An 18,259-nucleotide genomic window follows, 5' to 3' on the forward strand; every position below is an offset into this window, starting at 1 on the left:
ATGGGGGTTATAGGGGTCCTGGGAGCTATAGGGGTCTTGGGAGTTAGAGAGGCTGTGTGGGCCATAGGGGCCATGGGGGCTATAGGGGTTGTTGGGACTATAGAGACTATGGGTGCTATAGGGACCATGGGGGTTACAGGGGACCTTGGGAGCTCTAGGGGTGGTTGGGGCTATAGGGGTCCTGGAAACTGCAGGGGTTATGGGAGCTATGGGAGCTATAGGGGTTAAAGTGGTCCTGGGGGCTACAGAGGCTATGGAGGCCATAGGGACCATGGGGGCTATAGGGGTCGTTGGGGCTATGGGGACCATGAGGGTTAAATGGGTCCTGGGGGCTATAGGGCTCCTGGGCACTATAGGGGCTGTGGGGGCTATAGGAGCTATGGGGGCTATAGGGGTTCTGGGGGCTATAGGGGCCATGGGGGCTATAGAGGCTATGGGGGCTATAGGGGCCGTGAGAGCTGTAGGGGTCTTAGGGGCTATAGAGGTTATGGGAGTTCCAGGGGTCCTGGGGACTATAGGGGCCCTGGGCACTAGAGGGGCTGTGGGGGCTATAGGAGCTATGGGGGCTATAGGGACCATGGGGGCTATAAGGGGCCATGAGGGTTATAGGGGCCATGGGGGCTATAGAGGCTATGGGGGCTATAGGGATCCTGGGGCCTATAGGGGCCATGAGGGCTACAGAGGTCCTGGAGGCTATGGGAGTTATAGGGGTCCTGGGGCTAAAGGGGTCCATGGGAGTCCCAGGAGTCCATATGGGTGGGGGTCTGTAGGGGTCCATAAGGGTCCTTGGGACTCCTGAAGAGTCTCTAGGGTCAGCTGGGGATTTTAGAGTCCATAAGGGTCCCTGGGGGTCCTGGGGAGTCCATAGGGGTCTATAGAGTCCATAAAGGTCCATGGGGGTCTATAGGCATCTATAGAGTCCGTGGGGCTCTATAGAATCCCTAGGGGTCCATAGGAGTCTACAGGGTCCATGGAGCTCTATAGGATCCATGAGGGTCCCTGGGGGTCCATAGGGGTCTATAGGGTCCATAAGGCTCCATAGGGGTGCATAGGGGTCCATAGGGTCTATGGGGCTCTATAGGAACCATGAGGGTCCCTGGGGGTCCTGGGGGTCTCGAGAAGGGCGTGGAGGGACGGAGAGGCGTGGCCTACAGGGGCGTGGCATAAACAAACCCCGCCCCTCCGCCTGGCCCTGCCCTCCCCGCGGCCGCCAGGCGCGCATGCGCTGTGTGTCCCTTTAAACGTGCACAACAAGTCCCGGCCCCACCGCTGACCCAGCCGCGGAGGCGAGCGGTGCCGCGGATGCCTCCGCCGCGAACGGGGCGGAGCCTGAGGACTATTTCTCCGTCCCTCATCCCGCCACACCGTCTCCCGCCACCCGGACCGCGGCGGAGAGGCTCCGGTGCTGTTTTTCCCTCTCACTGTTCCCGCCCTCGCCGGCGGTGGCGGCGCTGTGGCGGCGCTCGACGCCCGTTCCTGTCCCGCGGCGGAAGGACACGCGGGACTCATCACACCGCCCGGAGCGGCGTGCGCGGCCGCGCCTGCGCAGTGCGCGCGTGCGCGCGGGCGGGGGGCGGGCGGCAGGAGGAGGAGGATCCAAGATGGCGGCGGCGGCCCGGCTGGGGGGACCGGGCAGGCCCGGGCTGTGAGGCGGGCGGAGCGCGGGGCGGCGGGGCTGGACGGGCCGGAGAGGCGGCACAGGGGCCGCGGAGGGGCCGGCGGGTCGGCGGAGCTCGCGGACGTTGTCTTGACCCCCCTTTCCCCGCGGCTCGGGGCCGGGGGGGCCGGCCCGCGGCCTGTGAGGGGGCGGCGCGGGGGCGGCGGGGCCTCCATGGCCCCCTGAGGGGGTCCCGGCGGGCAGCCCCGGAACCCCCCGCTCCCCTCGGTGCGAGGCATGGAGGAGGGGGAGCAGCAGCGCGCAGGGGGCAGCTGGCCCGAGTGGGGGCCCGGCCCGGGGGGGTCCCCGCCGTGGGTCCCCCCGCCGCCGCCCGACGGGGACGAGGAGCCCAAGCGGGGCCGCGGCGCGGAGTGGGGGGGCCCGGAGCCCTCCGGGGACGCGGGGCCCCCCCGGCCGGCGGCCGCGCCCCCCAAAGCGGCGGGGGACGAGAAGGCCGCGAGCGCCCCGCGGCCCTCCCGGACCGGCGCCGAACCGCGGGCTAAGGGCGGGGGGGGACCCGGCAAAGGAGCCGGGGGGCGCCCCCCGGGCGAGGAGCGGAGCCCCCGCAAAGCCGCCGAGGAGCGCGGGGCCCGCGGCGGCGGGGAGCGGCCCGGAGCCGAGGACAAGGCCCGGCGGCCCCTCGGGGGCACCCGCGGCGGCGGGGCCGGCCCGGAGCAGCGCGGGGAGTGGGGGTCGCCGTGGCTGGCGGCGGAACCGGAGCCCCCCGAGGACTTTTTGCCGCCCCCGGAGTGTCCCGTGTTCGAGCCCAGCTGGGCCGAGTTCAGCGACCCCCTGGGTTACATCGCCAAGATCCGCCCGATCGCCGAGAAAAGCGGAATCTGCAAAATCCGACCCCCGGCCGTGAGTATTGGGGGGGTTCCGGGGGGGGTTTTGGGGATCCCCTCGCTGTGGGGGCTCGGGGGGGACCGGGGGTCCTCCCCGGTGTCCCTCGGTGTGGGGCTGGGGTCGGTGCCCCCCTCAGGACAGAGTTGTCCCCTTGGTGGGGTCATTTAATAATTTGGGAGGTGGGAATTGCCCCCCCCCCCTTCCCCCCCCCCCCATTTTGTGTGTTTATTTCCTGAGGGGGGAGAGTGAATATTTTCTATTTTAGGATATAATTGGATTTATGGAGATATTTTGTGTTGGGATTGATTGCCCCCATGGGGTGGCACATTCCCACTTGGGGGGGGGGGTCATTCTTCTCCCCCCGGTGTAATTTCTAATTTGGGGGAGGGATTAATTACTCCTCCCCCCCAGAGTAATTTCTAATTAAGGGGGGGGGGGGATAATGACCCCCACCAGGGGGTGTAATTAATCCTCAGTGTTCCTGCTGCATTCCTGGGGGGGGGGAAATGCACCGGGGGGGGGCAGTTATGGGTTTGGGGGGAGGGGTGACCCAAATGTGGGGGGGTAAATCCCCACAGGGGGTGGGGGGGGGGTGTAAATGCCCCTTCCCCCATTTAGGAATAACTTCGGGGTGGGGGGGGGTGGTGAGGTTCCCCCGGTGTGGGGGGGTCCCGGATTTTGGGGTGAATTTTGAGGCGGATTTTGGGGGTCCCGCACAGCCCAAACCTCGTGGTGTGGGAGGGGGCTCAGACCCTCTCCCATAATTCCCCCCCCCCTCCCTCAGGACCCCCCCATGCCCGTATCGGGGGCAGACCCGGGGGTGTCCCCGCGGGTTCGGGGGGGTCCCGTTGCCCCCTCAGCAGCTCCGGGGGGGGGGGTCCCGGTGCCTCCCCCGCGGCCTCACAACAACAACAGTGCCACGGCCAATATGGCGCCAGCGCCGAGCCTTTGTCTGCGGCCGCGGGGGGGTCCGGCCGCTCCTGGGGGGGGGCCCGGCTCGTTCAGCGACCCCCGGCATGGGGGAGAACCGGGGGGGGGCACCGATGGGGGGGGCAGGAGGCGGCTGAACCCCCCCCTCCCCAATCCGCACCCACCGCGCTGCGCCCCCCCCTCATTTCCCGGCTGGTTTCCTGTTTTTTTTTTGGGGGGGGGGGGGGCGTCTCGCTGTGTCCCCGCCCTGTGGGGGTCCCTTTGTGCCCGCGGCCGGTTTGGGGGGGGGTCCTGGTGGGTGTGGGGGGGGGCACAGGCTGAGCCGGTTCCCCCTGCTCGGTGAGGGAGAGGCTTCCGGGAGGGCCGGGCCGTGCTGGGCCGGGCCGGGCCGTGCCGGCGTCACCGGCCCCGCGGGGCACCCCCGGTGTGTCCCCCCCCGCCAATGGGGCTGCGGGGGTGGCTCTCGGTGCGGGGGGGGGCACGGGGAGAGCCTGGATTTGGGATGGGACACCCCCGGTTTCACCCCGGCGTTCAGCAGGGCTGAGCTTCCTGTGGGTGCTGAACCCCTCTGCCCCCAAATTTGGGCTGTGTGCCCCCCAAATTTGGGCTGTGTTTTCTGTGTGCCCCTCAAATTTCAGCTGTGTGCCCCCCAAATTTGGGCTGAGTTTTCTGTGTGCCCCTCAGATTTCAGCTGTGTGCCCCAAATTTGGGCTGTGTTTTCCACGTGCCCCCCAAATTTAGGCTGTGTGCCCTAAATCTGGGCTGTATTTTCTGTGTGTGCCCCAAATTTGGGCTGTGTTTTCTGTGTGCCCCCCAAATTTGAGATGTGTGCCCCAAATCTGGGCTGCATTTTCTGTGTGCCCCCCAAATTTGAGCTGTGTGCCCCAAATTTGGGCTGTGTTTTCCGCGTGCCCCCCAAATTTAGGCTGTGTGCCCCAAATCTGGGCTGTATTTTCTGTGTGCCCCCCAAATTTTGAGCTGTGTGCCCTAAGTTTGGGCTGTGTTTTCTGTGTGCCCCCCAAATTTTAGCTGTGTGCCCCAAACTTGGGTTGTATTTTCTGTGTGCCCCCCAAATTTTGAGCTGTATTTTCTCTGCCCCCACCCCTGATTTGGGCTGTGTGTTCTCTATGCCCCCCAAATTTGGGCTGTGTTTTCTGTGTGCCCCCCAAATTTAGGCTGTGTGCCCCAAATCTGGGCTGTGTTTTCTGTGTGTGCCCCAAATTTGGGCTGTGTTTTCCGCGTGCCCCCCAAATTTAGGCTGTGTGCCCCAAATCTGGGCTGTATTTTCTGTGTGTGCCCCAAATTTGGGCTGTATTTTCTGTGTGTGCCCCAAATTTGGGCTGTATTTTCTGTGTGCCCCCCAAATTTGGGCTGTATTTTCTGTGTGCCCCCCAGATTTGAACTGTGTGCCCCAAATCTGGGCTGTATTTTCTGTGTGCCCCCCAAATTTGGGCTATGTGTTCTCTATACCCCCCAAATTTGGGCTGTGTGTTGTGTGTGTCCCCCAAATTTGGGCTGTGTTCTCCCTGTCCATGCAGGACTGGGGAGGGGGCATTGCTGCAGACCCCCCAAATTTAGGTTTATTCCCCCCGAATTTGGGGTTTATTCCCCCCGAATTTGGGGTTTATTCCTCCTGAATTTGGGGCTTATTCCCCCCAAATCTGGGGCTTATTCCCCATGAATTCGGGGTTTATTCCCCCTGAATTTGGTGTTTATTCCCTGCCAAATTTGAGGTTTATTCCCCCCAAATTTGGGGCTTATTCCCCCCGAGTTTGGGACTTATTTTCCCCAAATTTGGGGTTTATTCCCCCCAAATTTGGGGTTTATTTACCCCGAATTTGGCGTTTATTCCCCCCATATTTGGGGTTTATACCCACCCATATTTGGGGTTTATTCCCCCCGAATTTGGGGTTTATTCCACTCGAATTGGGGTTTATTCCCTGCAAATTTAGGGTTTATTCCCTCTGAATTGGGGGTTTATTCCCCTCGAATTTGGGGTTTATTCCCCCCGAATTTGGGGTTTATTCCTTCTGAATTTGGGGTTTATTCCCCCCGAATTTGACAGGTTTTCCCCCCCAGCTTTGGGGTTTTATCCCCCTGAATTTGGGCTTTATTCCCCCCGAATTTGGGGGTTATTCCTCCAAACTTAGGGTTTATTCCCCCAAACTTGGGGTTCATTCCGCCATTTCCCCACGGATCTCCCAGTGCTGCTCTCTCTGTACCACCCTGGTGGGGCCATGGCTGCTGCCCCCCATCCCCAGAGTGGGTCTGTGTGTCCGTCTGTCCATCCCTGACCCCCCCTTTGCCCCCTCCCCAGGACTGGCAGCCCCCCTTTGCCGTCGAGGTCGACAACTTCAGGTTCACGCCCCGCATCCAGCGGCTCAACGAGCTGGAGGTGAGCGGGGTGGGATGGGGGGGACCCAGGGGGGGCTTTGGGCGCTGATTTTGGGGTCTCACCCCCCCATCTGTGCCCCCCCCTCCCCAAATTTGCTCCCCCCCCACAGGCTCAGACACGGGTGAAGCTCAACTACCTGGACCAGATCGCCAAATTCTGGGAGATCCAGGGCTCGTCCCTCAAAATTCCCAACGTGGAGCGGCGGATCCTCGACCTCTACAGCCTCAGCAAGGTGAGGGGGGGGCAAAATGGGGACCCCCTGCCCTCCCTGGGGGTCTCACCTGGGGGTGAGGATGATGAAGGTGCCCCCCCGGTGGTGATTGTTTCCTTTGGGGGGATATTTTTTTATTTGGGGTGTTAATTCCCCCAAAATTAGGGAAAATTAAAATTAAAATTAGGGGTGTTTTCTGGTATGGGGGGGCAAAATGGGGACCCCCAGCCCTCCCTGGGGGTCCCACCTGGGGGTGAGGATGAGGAGGGTGCCCCCCCAGTGGTGATTGTCTCCTGGGGGGAGGAGGATTTTCCTATTTTGGGGGTTAATCCCCCCAAATTTGGGGGTGTCTTGTGATCTGTGGGGGCAAAATGGGGACCCTCAAACCTCCCTGGGGGTCACGCCTGGGGGTGAGGATGAGGAAGGTGCCCCCCCGGTGGTGATTGTTTCCTTTGGGGGGATATTTTTTTATTTTGGGTGTTAATTCCCCCAGAATTAGGGAAAAATAAAATTAAGGGTGTTTTCTGGTATGGGGGGGCAAAATGGGGACCCCCAGCCCTCCCTGGGGGTCACACCTGGGGGTGAGGATGAGGAAGGTGCCCCCCCAGTGGTGATTGTTTCCTTTGGGGAGATATTTTGGTTTTTGGGGTGTTAATTCCCCCAAAATTAGGGAAAAATAAAATTAGGGGTATTTTTTGATCTGGGGGGGCAAAATGGGGACCCCCTGCCCTCCCTGGGGGGTCACACCTGGGGGTGAGGATGATGAAGGTGCCCCCCCGGTGGTGATTGTTTCCTTTGGGGGGATATTTTGGTTTTGGGGGTTAATTCCCCCAAAATTAGGGAAAATTAAAATTAGGGGTGTTTTCTGATCTGGGGGGGCAAAATGGGGACCCCCAAACCTCCCTGGGGGTCACACCTGGGGGTGAGGATGATGAAGGTGCCCCCCCAATAGTCCTGGGGGGAGGATTTTCCTGTTTTGGGGGTAAATTCCCCAAATTTTGGGGTGTCTTCTGACCTAGGGGGGGTGATTGTTCCTCTGGGGGTTTATTTTTTATTGGGGGATTAATTGCCCCCATAGAGGCATTTTCTCATTTAGGGGGGTTAATTGCCCTCCTTGAGGGTATTTTCCCATTTAGGAATTTATTTTAATTTTCCCATTTAGGAGTTGTGTTTTTGGGGAGATATTTTGCTGTTTTGGAAGATATTTCTCTATTTGGGGGGGGGTTAATTTTGTGGGAGAATATTTCTAATTAGGGGGATAATTGTTTTTTTTCTGGGCGAGTATTTCTAATTAGAATGAATTACTTCTGTGAGAGGGAAATGTTTGGTTTTAGAGGAGTTCACTGTCCCCATCTAGGGGGTGCTGTCCCCATGTTTGGGGTGACATCCCCATTCAGGGGGTGGCGTCCTCATTTAGGGGGTGCTGTCCCCATGTTTGGGGTGACATCCCCATCTACGGGGTGCTGTCCCCATTTTTGGGGTGACATCCCCATTCAGGGGGTGCTGTCCCCATTCAGGGGGTGCTGTCCCCATTCAGGGGGTGCTGTCCCCATGTTTGGGGTGACATCCCCATCTAGGGGGTGCTGTCCCCATTTTTGGGGTGACGTCCCCATTTAGGGGGTGCTGTCCCCATTTAGGGGGTGCTGTTCCCATCTAGGGGGTGCTGTCCCCATGTTTGGGGCGACATCCCCATCTAGGGGGTGCTGTCCCCATTTTTGGGGTGACGTCCCCATTCAGGGGGTGACGTCCCCATCTACGGGGTGCTGTCCCCATTTTTGGGGTGACATCCCCATTCAGGGGGTGCTGTCCCCATTTAGGGGGTGCTGTCCCCATCCAGGGGGTGACGTCTCCAGTTCTGGGGTACTCAGTGGTGGTGATGGAGGAGAGGGGGGTACCAAGTGTCACCCACGGGCACAGGTGGCTCTGGGGTGGCCTTGGGTGACCCGGGGTGCTCAGTGTCCCCTCACAGATGGTGACGGAGGAGGGGGGCACAAGTACCAGCCGTGGGCACAGGTGGCCCTGGATGGCTTTGGGGTGGCCCTGGGTGGCACTGGGGAGTCCCTGAGTGCTCAGTGTCCCCTCCCAGGTGGTGACGGAGGAGGGTGGCTACGAGGCCACCTGCAAGGACCAGGGGTGGCCCTGGGTGTCCCTGGGCTGTCCCTGGGCACTGTGTCCCCTCTCAGGTGGTGATGGAGGAGGGTGGCTGTGAGGCCATCTGCAAGGACCGCCGGTGGCTCTGGGGTGTCCCTGACTGTCCCTGGGTGTCACTGGGGTGTCCCTAAGTGCCCCGTGTCCCCTCTCAGGTGGTGATAGAGGAGGGTGGCTGTGAGGCCATCTGCAAGGACCAGGGGTGGCCCTGGGTGACTCTGGCTGTCCCTGGATGTCTCTGGGCTGTCCCTGAGTGCTCACTGTCCCCTCTCAGGTGGCGATGGAGGAGGGTGGCTGTGAGGCCATCTGCAAGGACTGCAGGTGGCTCTGGGGTGGCCCTGGCTGGCTTGGGGTGGCCCTGGCCGACCCCTGTAGTGTCCCTGAGCGAGCACTGTGTCCCCTCCCAGGTGGTGATGGAAGAAGGTGGCTATGAGGCCACCTGCAAGGACTGCGGGTGGCCCTGGGTGGCTCTGGGGTGTCCCTGAGCCCTCAGTGTCCTCTCATAGGTGGTGATGGAGGAGGGTGGCTGTGAGGCCACCTGCAAGGACCAGGGGTGGGCGCAGGTGGCCCTGTGTGACCCTGGCTGTCCCTGAGCTCAGTGTCCCCTCTCCCAGGTGGTGATGGAGGAGGGTGGCTCTGAGGCCACCTGCAAGGACCAGGGTGACTCTGGGCTGTCCCTGGCTGTCCCTGAGCACAGTGTCCCCCCTCCCAGGTGGTGATGGAGGAGGGTGGCTACGAGGCCATCTGCAAGGACCGCCGGTGGGCGCGGGTGGCTGTGGGTGTCCATGGGTGGCTGTGGCTGTCCCTGGGCTGTCCCTGAGCACAGTGTCCCCTCCCAGGTGGTGATGGAGGAGGGTGGCTGTGAGGCCACCTGCAAGGACCAGGGGTGGGCGCAGGTGGCCCTGTGTGACCCGGGCTGTCCCTGGCTGTCCCTGAGCACAGTGTCCCCCCTCCCAGGTGGTGATGGAGGAGGGTGGCTACGAGGCCATCTGCAAGGACCGCCGGTGGGCGCGGGTGGCCCAGCGCCTCTCGTACCCGTCGGGCAAGAACATCGGCTCGCTGCTGCGGGCGCACTACGAGCGCATCATCTACCCCTACGAGATGTACCAGTCCGGGGCCAACCTGGTGGTGAGTGCAGGGCCTCGGGGAGGGGTTTGGGGGGCACCCCGGGCCACGCTGAGGGTGCCCCCCATCCTCCAGCAGTGCCACGCGCGGCCCTTTGAGAGCGAGGAGAAGGACAGGGAGTACAAACCGCACAGCATCCCCCTGCGCCAGTCCGTGCAGCCCTCCAAGTTCAACAGCTACGGCCGGCGTGCCAAGCGCCTGCAGCAGGAGGTGGGCACCCCTAAACCCTCCTAAATCACCCCAAAATCCCCCCTGGGATCCCCAAACCCCCCCCTGACGTCGCTGTCCCGCAGCCCGAGCCCACGGAGGAGGACATCGAGAAGAACCCCGAGCTGAAGAAGCTGCAGATTTACGGGGCCGGGCCCAAAATGTTGGGCTTGGGGCTCGTGGCCAAGGATAAGACCATGAGGAAGAAAGGTATTGGGGATCCCCCCTCCTCATGTGGGGGTGCAGGGGTGGTTGGGACACCCTCAATCCTTCTGGGAGCCTCTGGGGTTTTTTTGGGATCTTTTTTTATTATTTATTCTGGCGTTCTTGTGGGAGCCTCTTTGTCCGCAGTTTGTTTGGGGTGTCCCCAAATTCTTTTGGGTTCTTCAGGACTCTTTCTTTCCTCTCCCCTCTCTCTTTTGGGTCACATCCCCCAGAGCTTTTGGCTACCTCTGCTCATTTTTTTGGGATGCCTTCCCACACCCCCAGGTTTTATGGGGTGTCTCCTTCTCAGTAATTTAGAAACTTTCTCTCCCCAGTTACTTATGGACAGACCTCTGTGTTGTGGGACAGACACCCCCCCTCCCAGTTCTTTAGGGACCCCTTTTCCCCCCCCAGTTCTTTAGGGACCCCCTTTCCCCCCCCAGTTCTTTAGGGACCCCTTTTCCCCCCCTCCCAGTTCTTTAGGGACCCCTTTTCCCCCCCCAGTTCTTTAGGGACCCCTTTTCCCCCCTCCCAGTTCTTTAGGGACCCCTTTTCCTTCCAGTCCTTTTGCCCCCTCCCATTCTTTTGACACCCCCTCCCATTTTCAGGACCCTTTCCCCAGTTGTTCAGCACTCCCCAGTTGTTCTGTTATCCTCCAGTGGTTCAATAACCCCCCAATAGTTCAGCACCCCCAGCAGTTCAATAATCCCCCAGTTGTTTTGTAACCCCTCAGTGGTTCAGAACCACCCCAATGATTCTGTAACCCCCAAAAGGTTCAATAACCCCCCAGTTTCTCAGTAACCCCCCCCCAAATGGTTCAATGGTTCAACCAGAACTCTAACAACCCCCAGTCGCTCAGTAACCCCCCCAATGGTTCTGTAACCCAATAATTCAGTACCCCCAGATTGTTCTGTAACACCCCCAATGGTTCAGCACCCCCCAATAGTTCAATAACCCCCCCAATGATTCTGTAACCCCCCAATCTCTCACTAACCCCAATGCTTCAGCACCCCCCAATGTCCCAGTAACCCCCAATAGTTCAGCACCCCCCAAATCTCTCTGTACCCCCAATAGTTCAGCACCCCCCAAATCTCTCTGTACCCCCAATAGTTCAGCACTCCCCAATCTCCCAGTAACCCCCAATTGTTCTGTAACCCCCCAAATCTCTCTGTACCCCCAATAGTTCAGCACCCCTCAATCTGCCAGTAATTCAGCACCCCCAAATTTCCCAGTAACCCCCAATTGTTCAGCACCCCCCAATCTCCCTGTAACCCCCAATAGTTCAGCACCCCCCAATTGTTCTGGTACCCCCAAATCTCCCAGTAACCCCCAATAGTTCAGCACCCCCCAATTGTTCTGTCACCCCCAAATCTCCCAGCAGCCCCCAATTGTTCTGTTACCCCAAATTTCCCTGTAACCCCCAATAGTTCAGCACCCCCCAATTGTTCTGTTACCCCAAATCTCCCTGTAACCCCCAATAGTTCAGCACCCCCCAATTGTTCTGTCACCCCCAAATCTCCCAGCAGCCCCCAATAGCTCAGCACCCCCCAATCTCTCATTAACCCCCCCGTGGTTCAGCACCCCCCAATTGTTCTGGTACCCCAAATTTCCCTGTAACCCCCAATAGTTCAGCACCCCCCAATCTCTCATTAACCCCCCCCCATGATTCAGCACCCCCCAGTACCCCCAATTGTCCTATCACCCCCCAAACCCCCCAGTAACCCCCATTTCCCCCCTCCCCACAGACAAGGACGGCCCCGAGTGCCCCCCCACGGTGGTGGTGAAGGAGGAGCCTCCGGGGGAGCCCCGGGGGTCCCCAATTTCCCCGGGGGGGGCTCGGGACGAGCTGCGCCACAGCCCCGAGCCCTGCACCAAGATGACCATGAGGCTGCGCCGCAGCCACAGCAACAGCCAGTTCGTGAGTAGGGGAAAATCCACAGGTTTGGGGTTTTTATTTCAGTTTTGGGGTTTTTATTTCAGTTTTGGGGTTTAATTTCAGTTTTGGGGCTGTTTTCAGTGCAACAGCCAGTTAGTGAGTAGTGGAAAACCCCCAGTTTTGGGGTTTTTATTTCAGTTTTGGGGTTTAATTTCAGTTTTGGGGCTGTTTTAGTGCAACAGCCTGTTCGTGAGTAGGGGAAAACCCCCCAGTTTTGGGGTTTTCTTTCAGTTTTGGGGCTGTTTTAGTGCAACAGCCAGTTCGCGAGTAGGGGGAAAATCCACAGGTTTGGGGTTTTTATTTCAGTTTTGGGGTTTTCTTTCAGTTTTGGGGTTTTCTTTCAGTTTTTTCTTTCAGTTTTGGGGCTGTTTTAGTGCAACAGCCAGTTGGTGAGTAGGGGAAAAATCCACAGGTTTGGGGTTTTTCTTTCAGTTTTGGGGTTCTTTTTAGTACAACAGCCAGTTTGTGAGTAGGGGAGAAATCCCCCAGTGTTGGGGTTTTTATTTCAGTTTTGGGGTTTTCTTTCAGTTTTTTCTTTCAATTTTGGGGCTGTTTTAGTGCAACAGCCAGTTCGTGAGTAGGGGAAAAATCCACAGGTTTGGGGTTTTTCTTTCAGTTTTGGGGTTTTTATTTCAGTTTTGGGGTTTAATTTCAGTTTTGGGGCTGTTTTAGTGCAACAGCCAGTTTGTGAGTAGGGGAAAAATCCCCCAGTTTTGGGGTTTTCTTTCAGTTTTGGGGTTTAATTTCAGTTTTGGGGCTGTTTTAGTGCAACAGCCAGTTTGTGAGTAGGGGAAAAATCCACAGTTTTGGGGTTTTTATTTCAGTTTTGGGGGTTTAATTTCAGTTTTGGGGCTGTTTTCAGTGCAACAGCCAGTTCGTGAGTAGGGGAAAACCCCCCAGTGTTGGGGTTTTTATTTCAGTTTTGGAGTTTTTCTTTCAGTTTTGGGGTTTTCTTTCAGTTTTTTCTTTCAGTTTTGGGGTTTTCTTTCAGTTTTGGGGGTTTTTTCAGTTTTGGGTTTTTTTTTTTTTTTCAGTTTTGGGGCTGTTTTTAGTGCAACAGCCAGTTCCTGAGTAGGGGTCACCTGGGGGGAAAAATCCCCCAGTTTTGGGGTTTTCTTTCAGTTTGTGAGTAGGGGAGAAATCCCCCAGTGTTGGGGTTTTTATTTCAGTTTTGGGGTTTTCTTTCAGTTTTTTCTTTCAATTTTGGGGCTGTTTTAGTGCAACAGCCAGTTCGTGAGTAGGGGAAAAATCCACAGGTTTGGGGTTTTTCTTTCAGTTTTGGGGTTTTTATTTCAGTTTTGGGGTTTAATTTCAGTTTTGGGGCTGTTTTAGTGCAACAGCCAGTTTGTGAGTAGGGGAAAAATCCCCCAGTTTTGGGGTTTTCTTTCAGTTTTGGGGTTTAATTTCAGTTTTGGGGCTGTTTTAGTGCAACAGCCAGTTTGTGAGTAGGGGAAAAATCCACAGTTTTGGGGTTTTTATTTCAGTTTTGGGGGTTTAATTTCAGTTTTGGGGCTGTTTTCAGTGCAACAGCCAGTTCGTGAGTAGGGGAAAACCCCCCAGTGTTGGGGTTTTTATTTCAGTTTTGGAGTTTTTCTTTCAGTTTTGGGGTTTTCTTTCAGTTTTTTCTTTCAGTTTTGGGGTTTTCTTTCAGTTTTGGGGGTTTTTTCAGTTTTGGGTTTTTTTTTTTTTTCAGTTTTGGGGCTGTTTTTAGTGCAACAGCCAGTTCCTGAGTAGGGGTCACCTGGGGGGAAAAATCCCCCAGTTTTGGGGTTTTCTTTCAGTTTTGTCAGTTTTGTTTTTTTTTTTTTTTTTTTTGTTTTTTTATTTTTGGGGTTTTCTTTCAGTTTTGGGGCTGTTTTAGTGCAACAGCCAGTTCGTGAGTAGGGGTCACCTGGGGGGAAAAATCCCCCCAGTTTTGGTTTTTTTTTTTTCAGTTTTGGGGGTTTGTTTTCAGTTCTTGGGTTTTTTTTTTCAGTTTTGGGGCTGTTTTTAGTGGACCCTCTCCCCATTCAATTCTAAATTTCAATTCAATTAAATTTTAATTCAATTAAATTTCCTCACCCCATCCCCCCCCCTTCCTTCCCTCCCACACCCCCCAAAATCCCTGATACCATTTCTACCCCTTCCCTCCTTTAACTCCCCCAATTAAAATTTGAATTTAAATATCCCCAAAAATAACACAAAAGCCCCCTAAAATAACCCCAAAAATACCCCTGAGCAATTTTAGTTTGGGTTAAAAAAAAAAAAAAAAAAAATCCCCTAATTTCCCCCCAAAATCCCCCCCTTTATTTTTTTTTAATTTTTTTTTTTTTAATTTTTTTTTTTTTTTTTTTTTTTTAATTTTATTTTTTCCTGCAGGTGGATTCGTACGTGTGCCGGATCTGCTCGCGGGGTGACGAGGACGACAAGCTGCTGCTGTGTGACGGCTGCGATGACAATTACCACATCTTCTGCCTGCTGCCCCCCCTGCCCGAGATCCCCAAGGGCATCTGGCGCTGCCCCAAATGCGTCATGGCGGTGAGGGGGGCACGGGGACGGCCCCGGGGTCACCCCGGTGTGGGGCACGTCCTGCTTGTGGGGCTGGGGACCTCGGTGGGTGGTGGCCTGTGCTGTGAGGGGGCTTTGGGTTCCTCTCATCTGTGGGGTGGGGGCTCCCAAATCCCATCCAGGCTGTTTGTGGGGCTGGAGACCCCCTATCTATGGGTTTAAGGACCCCCTGATCTGTGGGTTAAGGGACCCCCTGGTCTGTGGGGCTGGGGATCCCCTGATCTGTGGGCTCAGAGACCCCCTGATCTGTGGGTTTAGGGACCCCCTGATCTGTGGGTTTAGAGACCCCCCTTGTGTGGTGTCCTGGCTTTCAGGAGGGTTTGGGTCTGTCTGATTTGTGGGATGGGGGCTCCCAGATCCCATCCAGTTGTTTGTGGGGCTGGAGACCCCCTGATCTGTGGGTTCAGAGACCCCCTGATCTGTGGGTTTAGGGACCCCCTGATCTGTGGGGCTGGGGACCCCCTGATCTGTGGGGTTGGGACCAGACCCCCCTTGTGTGGTGTCCTGTGCTGTGAGGGGGCTTTGGGTTCCTCTGATCTGTGGGGTGGGGGCTCCCAAATCCCATCCAGGCTGTTTGTGGGGCTGGAGACCCCCTGATCTTTGAGTTTAGGGACCCCCCTGATCTGTGGGGCTGGGGACCCCCTGATCTGTGGGGCTGGAGACCCCCTGATCTTTGAGTTTAGGGATCCCCTGATCTTTAGGGACCCCCTGATCTGGGGGGCTGGGACCCCCCTTGTGTGGTGTCCTGTGCAGTGAGGGGGCTTGGGTTGCTCTGATCTGTGGGGTGGGGGCTCCAAAATCCCATCCAGGCTGTTTGTGGGGCTGGAGACCCCCTGATCTTTGAGTTTAGGGACCCTCTGATCTGTGGGTTTAGGGACCCCCTGATCTATGGGTTTAGGGACCCCCTGATCTGTGGGGCTGGAACCAGACCCCCCTTGTGTGGTGTCCTGGCTTTCAGGAGGGTTTGGGTCTGTCTGATTTTTGGGGTGGGGGCTCCCAGATCCCATCCAGTTCTGTTTGTGGGGCTGGGGACCCCCTGATCTGTGGGTTCAGAGACCCCCCTGATCTTTAGGGACCCCTGTGGGGTTGGGACCAGACCCCCCTTGTGTGGTGTCCTGTGCTGTGAGGGAGCTTTGGGTTCCTCTGATCTGTGGGGTGGGGGCTCCCAAATCTCATCCAGGCTGTTTGTGGGGCTGGAGACCCCCTGATCTTTGAGTTTAGGGACCCCTGATCTTTAGGGACCCCCTAATCTGTGGGTTTAGGGACCCCCTGATCTGTGGGGTTGGAACTAGACCCCCCTTGTGTGGTGTCCTGTGCTGTGAGGGGGCTTTGGGTTCCTCTGATCTGTGGGGTGGGGGCTCCCAAATCCCATCCAGGCTGTTTGTGGGGCTGGGGACCCCCATCTATGGGTTTAAGGACCCCCTGATCTTTAGGGATTGGAACCAGACCCCCCTTGTGTGGTGTCCTGGCTTTCAGGAGGGTTTGGGTCTGTCTGATTTGTGGGGTGGGGGCTCCCAGATCCCATCCAGTTCTGTTTGTGGGGCTGGGGACCCCCATCTGTGGGTTAGGGACCCCCTGATCTGCTTTCTGTAGGGTTCCCCAAGTACCGCAGTGTCCCCAAATCCTCTGACCCCTCCTGGTGTCCCCAAGCCCCTGACCCCCGGTGTCCCCAGTGACCCCTCCTGGTGTCCCCAAGCCCCTGACCCCTCTTGGTATCCCTTGACCCTTTCCTGGTGTCCCCAAGCCCCTGACCCCTCCCAGTGACCCCTCCCAGTGTCCCCACACCCCCTGACCCCTCCTGTCCCCAGTGATCCCTCCTGGTGTCCCCTGACTCCTCCCAGTGTCCCAATGACTGCTCCTGGTGTCCCCAAACCCCCTGACCCCTCCTGGTGTCCCAAGTGACCCCTGCCCCGATGTCCCCAAGCCCCCTGACTCTTTCCTGGTTTCCCTTCACCCTTTCCTGGTGTCCCCAAGCCCCCCGATCCCCACTGACCCTCCCAGTGTCCCCAAGCCCCCGGTTGTCCCCAAACCCCCTGACCCCTGGTGTCCCCAATGACCCCTCCTGGTGTCCCCAAGCCCCCTGACCCTTGATGTATCCAACGACTTCTTCTTGGTGTCCCCTGACCCTTTCCTGGTGTCCCAAATGACCCCTCCCAGTGTCCCCAAATCCTCTGACCCCTGATGTCCCCAACATCCCCAAACCCCCTAATTCCTGGTGTCCCCTGACTCCCCCTGGTGTCCCCAAACACCCTGACCCCTCCTGATGTCCCCAAGCCCCCTGACCCCTCCCAGTGACCCTCCCAGTGTCCCCAAGCCCCCTGACCCTTGATGTCCCCAATGACCCCAAACCCCCTGATCCCCCCCCCCAGCGTCCCCAAACCCCTTGACCTCTGATGTCCCCAATGACCCCCCCGATGTCCCCAATGACCCCCCCCGATTTCCCCAAACCCTCCTGACCCCCGATGTCCCCAGTGACCCCCCCTGATGTCCCCGGTGACCCCCCCTGATGTCCCCGGTGACCCCCGGTGTCCCCAGTGACCCCCCCTGATGTCCCCAGTGACCCCCCCGATGTCCCCAGTGACCCCCCCGATTTCCCCAAACCCTCCTGACCCCCGATGTCCCTGGTGACCCCCCCTGATGTCCCCGGTGACCCCCCCTGATGTCCCCGGTGTCCCCCGATGTCCCCAGTGACCCCCCGTGATGTCCCCAGTGACCCCCCCGATGTCCCCGGTGACCCCCCCGATGTCCCCGGTGACCCCCCCGCTGTCCCCGGTGTCCCCCCCGATGTCCCTGGTGACCCCCCCTGATGTCCCCGGTGTCCCCTGATGTCCCCAGTGACCCCCCCGATTTCCCCAAACCCTCCTGACCCCCGATGTCCCTGGTGACCCCCCCTGATGTCCCCGGTGACCCCCCCCGATGTCCCCGGTGACCCCCCCGATGTCCCCGGTGTCCCCCCAGGAGTGCAAGCGGCCCCCGGAGGCGTTTGGTTTCGAGCAGGCCACGCGCGAGTACACGCTGCAGAGCTTCGGGGAGATGGCCGACGCCTTCAAGGCCGACTACTTCAACATGCCCGTCCACGTGAGCCCCCCTAAACTCCCCCGGACCCCAAAAAACTCCCTGGATCACCCCAAAACTTCCTAGGGTCTCCTGAGCCCCCCAGACTCCAATGGGCTCCCCTCCCTTTGGGAAGGTGGGTGATGCCTTCAAGGCTGGCTGCTTCAGTGTGCCCATCCTTGTGAGCACCCCAAAACCTGCCTGGGTCACCCCAAAACCCCCGTGCATCACCCCAAAACCTGCCTGGGTCACCCCAAAAGCCCCCAGATCTCCTCAAACCCCCCTGGATCCCCCCAAAACTTCCGAGGGTCTCCTGAGCCCCCCAGACTCCATTGAGCTTCTCTCCCTTTGGGGAGGTGGGTGATGCCTTCAAGGCTGGCTGCTTCAATGTGCCCGTCCATGTGAGCACCCCAAAACCTGCCTGGGTCACCCCAAAAGCCCCCAGATCTCCTCAAACCCCCCTGGATCCCCCCAAAACTCCCCAGGTTCCCCCTGAGCCCCCCAGACTCCCTTGGGCTCCCCTCCCTTTGGGGAGGTGGGTGATGCCTTCAAGGCTGGCTGCTTCAATGTGCCCGTCCTTGTGAGCACCCCAAAACCTGCCTGGGTCACCCCAAAACCCCCCTGCATCACCCCAAAATCTGCCTGGATTCCCCCAAAACTTCCTAGGGTCTCCTGAGCCCCCCAGACTCCATTGGGCTCCCCTCCCTTTGGGGAGGTGGGTGATGCCTTCAAGGCTGGCTGCTTCAGTGTGCCCATCCTTGTGAGCACCCCAAAACCTGCCTGGGTCACCCCAAAACCCCCGTGCATCACCCCAAAACCTGCCTGGGTCACCCCAAAACCCCCCTGCATCACCCCAAAACCTGCCTGGGTCACCCCAAAACCCCCCAGATCTCCTCAAACCCCCCTGGATCCCCCCAAAACTCCCCAGGTTCCCCCTGAGCCCCCCAGACTCCCTTGGGCTCCCCTCCCTTTGGGGAGGTGGGTGATGCCTTCAAGGCT

The 18,259-nt window shown here is 58.4% G+C and overlaps 1 protein-coding gene across 1 annotated transcript in view; it reads left to right on the forward strand.

Annotated features, from left to right (window-relative positions):
• The first annotated feature begins 1,713 nt into the window (after positions 1-1,713).
• Positions 1,714-18,259, forward strand: part of KDM5C (lysine demethylase 5C) — a 46,704-nt gene continuing 30,158 nt past the window's right edge. The window contains exons 1-9 of the mRNA XM_058822301.1: positions 1,714-2,518; positions 5,751-5,828; positions 5,938-6,060; positions 9,145-9,315; positions 9,388-9,522; positions 9,606-9,729; positions 11,469-11,641; positions 14,018-14,176; positions 17,165-17,284. Of these exons, the coding sequence (XP_058678284.1) occupies positions 1,895-2,518; positions 5,751-5,828; positions 5,938-6,060; positions 9,145-9,315; positions 9,388-9,522; positions 9,606-9,729; positions 11,469-11,641; positions 14,018-14,176; positions 17,165-17,284 (1,707 nt within the window). The 5' untranslated portion in view covers positions 1,714-1,894. The remainder of the gene's footprint in view (positions 2,519-5,750; positions 5,829-5,937; positions 6,061-9,144; positions 9,316-9,387; positions 9,523-9,605; positions 9,730-11,468; positions 11,642-14,017; positions 14,177-17,164; positions 17,285-18,259) is intronic.

Source organism: Ammospiza caudacuta, chromosome 32 (assembly GCF_027887145.1).
Source record: "Ammospiza caudacuta isolate bAmmCau1 chromosome 32, bAmmCau1.pri, whole genome shotgun sequence".
NCBI classification, from domain to species: domain Eukaryota; kingdom Metazoa; phylum Chordata; class Aves; order Passeriformes; family Passerellidae; genus Ammospiza; species Ammospiza caudacuta.